This window comes from Lepidochelys olivacea (genome assembly GCF_965140295.1).
Source record: "Lepidochelys olivacea isolate rLepOli2 genome assembly, chromosome: 5".
Taxonomy (NCBI): Eukaryota; Metazoa; Chordata; order Testudines; family Cheloniidae; genus Lepidochelys; species Lepidochelys olivacea.
The window spans coordinates 22,043,956-22,054,127 of NC_140415.1; the positions used below are offsets into that span (position 1 = coordinate 22,043,956).

At 43.7% G+C, this 10,172-nt stretch overlaps 1 protein-coding gene across 1 annotated transcript in view; it reads right to left on the reverse strand.

Moving 5' to 3' along the window:
- ALPK2 (alpha kinase 2) overlaps positions 1 to 9,972 on the reverse strand; it is a gene marked incomplete at its 5' end in the record, with an annotated part of 68,339 nt that extends 58,367 nt beyond the window's left edge. The window contains 2 exon segments of the mRNA XM_084629621.1: positions 8,836 to 9,552; positions 9,555 to 9,972. Coding sequence (XP_084485747.1) covers positions 8,836 to 9,552; positions 9,555 to 9,972 — 1,135 coding nt within the window.
- Positions 9,973 to 10,172: the final 200 nt, after the last annotated feature.

Below are 10,172 nucleotides of genomic sequence, written 5' to 3' on the forward strand. Positions count from 1 at the left end.
AGCTTTGCTAAAGTCAAGAAACAATACATCCACTGCTTTCCCTTCATCCACAGAACCAGTAATCTCATCATAAAAGGCGATTAGATTAGTCAGGCATGACCTTCCCTTGGTGAATCCATGCTGGCTGTTCCTGATCACTTTCCTCTCATGCAAGTGCTTCAGGATTGATTCTTTGAGGACCTGCTCCATGATTTTTCCAGGGACTGAAGTGAGGCTGACTGGCCTGTAGTTCCCAGGATCCTCCTTCTTCCCTTTTTTAAAGATTGGCACTACATTAGCCTTTTTCCAGTCATCCGGGACTTCCCCGGTTCGCCACAAGTTTTCAAAGATAATGGCCAATGGCTCTGCAATCACAGCCGCCAATTCCTTCAGCACTCTCGGATGCAACTCGTCCGGCTCCATGGACTTGTGCACGTCCAGCTTTTCTAAATAGTCCCTAACCACCTCTATCTCCACAGAGGGCTGGCCATCTCTTCCCCATTTTGTGATGCCCAGCACAGCAGTCTGGGAGCTGACCTTGTTAGTGAAAACAGAGGCAAAAAAAGCATTGAGTACATTAGCTTTTTCCACATCCTCTGTCACTAGGTTGCCTCCCTCATTCAGTAAAGGGCCCACACATTCCTTGGCTTTCTTCTTGTTGCCAACAAGAAGATACATTTGTGTCTATGTATCTCAGGAGAGCTCCTTCCTGCTTAGATAGAAAAGCTTCCTTTGCTTTCTTTCTTTTTCTGAATGCTGCCCCAGAGGGGCGTATTCTTCTTTCACTCATGACTGCTGTTCTGTACCAGCTATAGTGGCTCTCAACACTCAGTTGAAGGAGACAAATAAGCAGGCTGGTAGCAGGGCCTGAGTGAGGGAAGCTACCAGCGTCTTAAGGGCCTAACTGGCTCCTACTACTTCAGTTGACTGCCTGTTCTCCTCAAGTGGGTTCAGAGAAGCAGCAGGAAACAGGAATCTCCCTGAGAAGCTGGTGTTAATCAGTCCAGGCTCCTGGGGGTGCTAGAGAGGTACATAAGAGGCTCCTCCTCCTCTCTGTCCCTGCAGCTCCTGCTGCTTTCTGTTATTCCCTCTCACCTTTTCTCCTGCCTGCCTGTTATGTCTCTTGTGCCCTCCTTCCTCCAGCACAGCACTCCACCATCTCTGTGCTTCTCGAGTAGAGAGAATACATATGCACCAGCATCAGACACAATTTTCTACACTCTAGGTCCTAGTGGCAACCCCCCCCGCTCATAGTCTGGCTCCTGAGGCGGCCGCCTCAGTTCGCCTCATGGTAAGGCCAGCCCTGAATGCATGGCCCACAGATGGTATGAATTGTGGATCCTACCAATAAGGAAAATGTTTCAAAGATACACATTGCATTTTCCATGGAATGTTTAATGAGAAAAGAGATTACTAAGTAGAAGTAGGGAAGTGATCTTACTTTGTACACAGCATTGGTAAGACCATTAATAGAATACTGTGTCCAGTTCTGGGGTCCACACTTCAAGAAGGATGTAGAAATACTGGAGAGAGTTCAAAGAGGGGCCCACAAAAATGATTTCCAGTCCCTGGATCAAGCCTTGTAATGTGAGGCTTACGGAGGTCAGTTTATTCAGCTCACTGGAGAGACGATTGAGAGGTGATTTGATCACATGTGGAAAAGATATCTGATAGTCAGGCACGGGTTCAACCTTGCTGACAAAAAATTAACAAGATCCAATGGTTGGAAGGTGAAGTTAGATCATTTCAACCTTGAAATAAGACATAATTTTGTCAGCAAGCTGTGGTGGGGACCGGGGGTGTGTGTGATTAAACATTGGAACAGCTTGCCAGGGTGGTGATGGGCTCACCCTTGCTTAGAGTCTATAAAATGAGATTAGATATATTTCAAAGAGATATGGTTAAATCCAGCTTCTGGGAGAAATTTTATGGTGTGTGTGTTTGGGGTGCGGGGAGCTGAAATCAAGCTGGATGGTTGTGGTATTCCCTTCTGGCCTTGGAGCCTGTGTATCTGTGAATCCTCTTGTTCATCCCCTTCCTTCCTAGGCCTGGGGAGGATGGGCTCAATTGCATTGCCTTCAGCATACTCATAACACCTGCAGGTTTGCATTAAGATCATGATAATAATCAAATCTCATGCTTCAGGACTTCAGGAAGTTGTCGGTCAGGATCAGGAAGGAACTTCCCCGCCCAGTGCACAATTGGCAAGATGTGTATGTTCCCCCTCCGCTACCTTATTCTGAAGTGTCAGAGATTGGCCATAGCAGGAGATGGGACATCTGTGGACAGGTGCTATAAGGTGGTACTCTTTCTAGATGTCTGGTTGGTGAGTCTTGTTCACATGCTGAGGGTTATATTGATCCCCAGATTTGGGGTTGGGAAGCAGGGCCGGATCTAGGTTTTTTGCCACCCCAAGCAAAAAATTTACTCTGAGAGTGCAACTGCCCAAGCAGAAAAAAAAAAGAAAAGAAAAAGGATGGCCGGGATGCCGCCCCTGGAATTGCGCCGCCCCAAGCACGTGCTTGCTTTGCAGGTGCCTAAAGCTGGTCCTGTTGGGAAGGAACCTTCTCCAGGTCAGATTGGCTGGGGTGTTGGGGATTTTTCACCTCCCTCTGCAGCCTGCTGGGATCATCTGGGCATATCACATTTAATTCCTGGACATTGCATAGGCATAGAATCATAGAAGTGTAGGACTGAAAGGGACCTTGAAAGGTCATTTAGTCCAGTCCCCTGCACTCAAGGCAGGACTAAATATTATCTAGACCATCCTTGATAGGTGATTGTCTAATCTGCTCTTAAAAAACGCCAATGATGGAGATTCTACAGCCTCCCTAGGCAATTCATTCCAGTGCTTAACCTCCCTGACAATGTCCAACCTAAATCTCCCGTGCTGTAATTTAAGTCCATTGTTTCTTGTCCTATCTTCAGAGGTTAATGAGAACAATTTTTATCCCTCCTCCTCATAACAACCTTTTATGTACTTGAAAACTGTTATGTTTCCCCTTAATCTTCTCTTCTGTAGACTAAAAAAACTGAATTTTTTCAGTCTTTCCTCATAGGTCATGTTATCTAGGCCTTTAATTATTTGTATTGCTCTCTGCTGGACATTCTTCAATTTGTCCACATCCTTCGTGAAATGCGGGGCCCAGAACAGGACACTATACTCCAGTTGAGGCCATATTAGTACGGAGTAGAGTGGAAGAATTACTTCTTGTGTCTTGCTTACAACACTCCTGCTAATAAATCCAAGAATGATGTTTGCTTTTTTTGCAGCAGTGTTACACTGTTCACTCATATTTAGCTTGTGATCCATTATGACCTCCAGATCTCTTTCTCCTGTACTCCTTCCTAAGCAGTCATTTCCCATTTTGAATGTGTGCAATTGATTATTCCTTCCTACATGGAGTAATTGTATTTGTCCTTATTGAATTTCATCCTATTTACTTCAGACCATTTCTCCAGTTTGTCCAGATAATTCTGAATTATAATCCTATCCTACAAAGCACTTGCAACCCCTCCCAGCTAGGTATCAGCCACAAACTTTATAAGTGTACTCTCTGTGCCATTATCTAAATCATTGACGAAGATATTGAACAGAACTGGAACCAGAACTGATCCCTGTGGGACCCCACTCAATATGCCTTTCCAGCTGGACTGTGAACTGCTGATAACTACTCTCTGGGGATGGTTTTCCAACCAGTTATGTACCCACCTTATAGTAGCTCTATCTAGGTTGTATTTCCCTAATTTGTTTTTGGGAAGGTCATGCAAGACAGTATCAAAGGTCTTACTAAAGTCAAAGTATACGACATCTACCCATATCCACAAGCCTTGTTATCCTGTCAAAGAAAGCTACCAGGTTGGTTTGACAGAATTTGTTCTTGACAAATCCATGCTGACTGATACTTATCACCTTATTTTCTTCTAGGTGTTTGCAAATTGATTGCTTGATGATTTGCTCCATTATCTTTCTGGGTCCTGAAGTTAAGATGACTGGTCTTTAATTCCCCGGGTTGTCCTTAGTCCCCTTTTTATAGATTGGCACTATATTTGCCCTTTTCCAGTCCTCTGGAATCACTCCCGTCTTCTGTGACTTTTCAAAGATAATCGCTAATGACTCAGATATCTCCTCAGTAAGCTCCTTGAGTATTTTAGGATGTATTTCATCAGGCCCTGGTGACTTGAAGACATCTCACTTGTCTAAGTAATTTTTAACTTGTTCTTTCCCTATTTTAGCCTCTGATCCTACTTTATTTTCACTGGTGTTCACTATGTTAGATGTCCAATAGCTACTAACCTTCCACATTTTCTGTTATTGTTTTTCCCCCCTCATTGAGTAACAGGCCTACCCTGTCCTTGGTCTTCTCTTGCTTGTAATGTATTTCTAGAATGTTTTCTTGTTACCCTTTATGTCTCTAGCTAGTTTAATCTCCTTTTGTGACTTGGCCTTTCTAATTTTATGCCTACGTGCTTGTGTGTGTTTGTTTATATTCATCCTTTGTAATTTGACCTAGTTTCCACATCATGCATTGATGGCATCCTGACAGAAGAATAACTGTTGATAGTGGGGGCGGGGGTGGGGGGTGTTTCTGGTGTGAGCCCTGGCAGCTGAGGCAACACGTGGGAGAACATGCCACACAGCCTCGTGGGCTACAGCACGGCCTCACAGTCACTCTCTGAGTCTTCTTCAGTGCAATGCAGAGCAGCTTCCTAGCACCTCCCAGCTCAGAGCCAGCTCCTGGCCTCCCAGCCAGCCCCACCTTTGACCACAGGCTCCTGGTCCTGTCCGGCCTTTGGCTGCAAGATCCCAGCCCCCCGACTCTATTCTGCTCTGTGATGGACTCTGTAAGCTGGACAAGGCAGTTGGGCAGAGTTCTCAGGGCTGCAGGTGCAGCCCCTGTGCACACACATGGCTGCACAGCTGCATGAGGTGAAATGCAAGGCCTTCCCCTCTCTACAATGGGGGATTCCCACCTCACTCTCAGCAGTGCACTGCAGTTTGTAAAGCATTTTGAGACCCTCGAAGAGACGCTGCTGGAGCAGAGCAAGCTGATTGCTGCTATAGGGAGACATGCCCTGTGAGCCAGCCTCGGAGACCACCCATGCTGCACTCAGACTTCCCAGATTTCTGCCAGGCAGAGGTGACACATAACTGTTGATGGGGGGAGGGCACAATTTAAAGGCTCTGGTTTGAAATTTGCAGAAATTGGGGGGGGAGGGGCACATGACCCCGTACGTCCCCCCCCATACATCACCTTTGTGCGTTGGTCTCTGCTGTTAGTTCACTGTGGCACACAGTTTAATTTCCTGAGGATTAAAATGCTTTAGTCTAACTAAAGTCTTTGGGCTTGATCTAGGAGTATCTGGGTGAAAATTCATGGCCTGCGATAGACAAGAGGTCAGACTAGATGATCTAATGGTCCCTTCTGTCCTTAACCTCTGTGGAACTATGCAAAGGTAAATGTTGTAGAGCTTATGCCCCCAAAACCCTGTGAACTTGCCAGTTGCACCACTTCACTGACTCTGCTGACATTTGGCAGACTCCAGAGACAGGTGCTGTAATTTAAGGCTGATGCCAATGTTACTCCAAGTGGTGGTGTTGACTGGGCAGCTGCTTCCTCTTGAATGCAAGTATATTGTGAAGTTGAAGTGCTCCAGTTTTCAGTACTGTGTGCAATGTCATGCTGCTGGCCTACCTGGCTTTGATTATCTGTTATTAATAATGTGCATTAAATAAATACAACATTTCATGTGGGGCGAGATTGTGAGGCCATGAGGCTTTGTGGGAGGGAATAAGGAGCCTCTCACCTGGCGTGGCTCATGAAAACAAGGTCCATGCAGAATACCAGCGCCTGCACGGGGGCTGCTACTGAGGTGCTCCACATGGGGGACTGGAAGAAACAGAGGACAGGTGGAGCCACTGTTATTCTGTCCCTATGATCCTGCCAGGATTGCTGACCTACTGCACAGTGGGGAATACACTGTACCCTTTGAAAGGGGATAGCAAATTACTTTCTCACCAGCTCAACTGGGCAGTCATTCATGGTGCTCTTTCTGTGCCCAATCAGTTTTTCTCTGCCCTAAACGCAGAACTGAGGCTAATACCACAATGTAGCCCTAAGCAGACGAGGCTGTCTATACAAGGCCAGCCTTATGGGTGGCAACATGGGCGACCGCCAAGGGCACTGTGGTCAGGGGAGGTGCCATGGTCAAGAGGCTGCAGAAGGGCTATGCCCACCCGGGAGGCTGAGGGAGGGGATAAAGGGGACTGGGAGCAGGAGCCAGGCATCCCCTCTCCATCCTCCTGACTGCATGATACCTGCAGCGCCCCTGCTGCTCTGCTTGCTGAGCAGCTACCCGCTGCTTGGGGACCAGTACTTAAAGGGCACTAAAGAAAGTTTGCCCAGGGTGCCATTTTCCCTAAGACCGGCCCTGTGCGTATAGGGTACAAGGTTGATTCTTACTCTCCTTTTTTATGTTACATTGAGAGACTATGGGAAGGTTTATGGCTCATTATGTACTTTGCAGAAATGGGTCCCAGGGCAAAGCTCCAATCCAAACTTCCCTGAAGTTGCAGTTGGTAGTCTTCAGGTCTGAGGCTTTGATTTGGCCCATTACTAAAATGGTAGTCGGCTGTAATTTTGTATCTGGCTCCAACCTTTACCCCAAGGTTGGGGGGTGTTTGAATCCAGGGCTTTGGTTAATCCTCATTTCTAATATGTCTGTATGTTTTTGTTTTATTTTTACTTTATTTATGTTGTATGAAACGCAATAAAGCCTTGTAACACACCCACCGGCCACAGAAGTGCAGGTAGCCAGAATATAACTAGCCAATTTGGAATCTGGCCATGCCATTCAGATTAACAACCTGCTTTTGAGAAAAGTGACATGGGAGCTTAGTGACCACAGACCGTCAGAACTTGGGTTTAATGTCTCAGCCAACCATGACTGCGCCTAATGCTATTAAATTCTTAGTAGGGTTTTACTTAATGGAGGTGTTTTACATCGCAAGAGTATGATTCACTTTTAAAATGTCACTGCACCTTTTATATACAATGTGTAACAAAGGAAAACCAGGAATACAGGTGGTAAGGTGGGCTGCTTTTCCAAGTGAAATAATTTGACTATTTTTGATTGTTTAAGAAATCCCATGACTGAACTCAAAGTTAACTATCACTTTGAGATGGGGGCCTTTTTTGCTAGAAAGAAATAGGGGAAGAAAAGTATGTTCAGCTAAAAAATACTCCATGCATAAGTGTGGGGGGGAGGGGGGGTCACGTGCATACATGCCAACATATAATGGAAAATGAGTAGATTTAAATCAAATGCTATGGGGTGTCTGAATGAGATGCCGGCAGGTGCCTGGCGAAAGCAAGGGACGAAGTCTCATGGCAGTTATAGCAGGTATTTTTGTGGGAGGAGAAGAGAGAGAGAAGGAGAGGGAAAGTGTGGCTATTTAGGTAGTCAGGAGTTGTATTCTGAGGTCCAAATATACAAATAATGTGACACTTGAATGCCACCCACATTTGAATGATGGTTGGCTAACACTGATGGGTACTACTACTTGTCCCCTCATGCTCAATCTCACCCAAAAGGTCAGGGTGAAGAAGAATCCACCTAAAGAGAGTTTTCCATTTTTCTACCTTCAAGATGCAGAATGTTGCATCACTTCAAGAAATTACTCCTTGCTTTATTTATGTTGTTTTTATTTTCAAAAGCCTATTATCAGCACATTAGATTTTGAGGTGAACTCATGCAGCTCCCATTGAAGTCAATAGGAGGCACAATTATGTAACCACAAGTATGGTATGTTATCAATTAAAATATGCATTTCTCATAAATAAGATTTCCCTTGAATTTTGCCACCCATTTTAAAATCCTTTCCCTTAGCAAATGATAAAGGAACAAAATCTGCCTGATCTGTTACATTTTAATGTTTTCCTTAGGTCTTTACTACATGAAATAAAAAGTATGGGCCAAATCCTCTGTTGGTGAAAATTGGTGTACCGCTATGTAAATCAATGGATCTATGCTGATTTACACCAATTGAGTATCTGGCCCATTTAATACAGCAGCATTAGGAGACGAATCAGTGTTATACACTTTTCACAAAGAGAAATAAGCCACTTTTTCCTAGAATATTTAAATCTTTAATTCTTTTATTAAGAAAACAATCAAAACTGTCCCTCTTTCTAACACAAACCCTTTGGATCAAATTGTCATCTTAGTTACACCAGGGTAAATACAGATTAACTCTCAAATGACTTCTGTTGAGCTAATTTAGATTTACATCAGTGCAGCTGAGATGGGAACTTGACACTTTCTTTTCAAATTATGCTCATATATTAAGGTATATTCTCCACTTGCAACACTCAATTGAAAAGCTTTCTAAGCAGAGAGAGACATTGCTTGGATAAGACACACGCAATAGATTAAATATCAGATTTCCCTATCCAGCTGTCCATTAATGCCTTTTACTATTATCTGTCTCTCTCTATAATTAGGACAGCTTCTGGTTTATCAGGGCTTTTTTCAAAACCAGATTTCCTTCACAGCAGTAGCTGTCATTCACAAGGGTTTGAACGGTATCTTTTCAAGTAATTTACATTTTGCATTATTTTGCAGCAAATAGGATAAAGTACATTCAAGTTGCTAGAAAGCCTCTTTATGTTAAATTATAAAATGCTTTACTTACCCTGGGTGAGACACTTTCATTTGAGAGCTGATTTTTGTCAGACAGGCCACTAGTCCATTTCCTTTCCCAATGACTGGTTTTATCTGTCTCTTGTCTATGACATAAGCCAGCCTGGATTAGAAAACTTTCTGTCACCTGGTGCATTTGTTTTGAAATGGCACCTCCTGGACTATGAAACAGTGCACTGGTATCCATAACATTTGTTTCAGTTTGAACAGATTCTCCTGTGTGTCTTAATGGTTTGCAAAGTTCTTTGGAGTCTAATAGATTTAAAAGGTGTCTTGTCAGCCTCTCTGTCAAATTGACTACAGCATCCTTAGATTTTTCTTCTGCCAGTTTTCTCCTTATTCCATTTAATTGCTGTGAACTCTTATTTGACAGGTCTCTGCCCATACTATTTCCTATCATTGTCTCCGAGGCTTGATTTGTCAGAGAACTATCTAAGCCACAAGAGGAGGACTCCACTTCTGCAAGTACGAAATCCATGTTCTGTGATTTGTCAATAGAGAAATCTGCCGCTGAGTGGTTATTTGTATTGTTTTCTTCAATTCTAGGATAATCATTTTCAATCGCTGTAGAAGCGACGGGCAATTTGTACTTCCCCTTGTCTTTCATTGTGGTAGTTTTATCTTGGTGGTGCCCAACAGCAAGAGTCATCCCTGTTTGCAAGGTTGACTGACTGTATGTGGAGAGATCTCTCCTTACAACTACTTCTTTGGATTTTGAGTGATGACCACAGAAGCCAATGGTGGTATCCATAGGCACAGTGTTATCTGACACTTCAAACCGGCAAGGCATTCCGCTGAGGAAATAATCACACCCATCACAATCCTTACTCAGCTTTATATCCTCTTCATCATCACTTTCTAATAAAAATTTTTAATTTCATTTGCAAGATCCGTCATCACATCAGAACATTCCAGATACTCAAGCGCATCATCAGAAAACTCATCAGCTGTGATTAGAGTTTTGCCTGGATAAAGTTCAAAGTTAGTGTCACAGATTTGAGAGGCGTCCTCTACAAAGTTATGCTGATTTCCTGTGTGAATATTTGCTTGGTAATTGGACAGTGTATTATCAGTCTGAAGTTTATGGAGGATACTATGTTCAGGTACCTGGGTATCTTCAGTGTTCTGACTAGAAACTAAGACTTCAGCAGTAGACCAACAGTTGTCTGTATGATTATTGATTAGACTAGTTGATTTGGAATACACTTGTGTGCTGTAGCATTTGGGTGCTTTTCCAGCAGTGTCGCTACAGCGTTCGAGTATACAAAACATTTGCATTTCCTGACACATACGTTGTTCAGCTGTTATTTTCTTGGAGTTTAAATATGTTTTTATCATTCATATTGTCTTCCAAGCAAGGTACGCTTCTGTACTGATTCTCCAATGAGGATGACATCTCTGTTTCTAGAGGCTGCTCTACTGACAGACAGTTTTTGTAGAGGCTGGTCAGGTGAAATTAAAGTGGATACTCATTGGAGTAATTCCTTTTC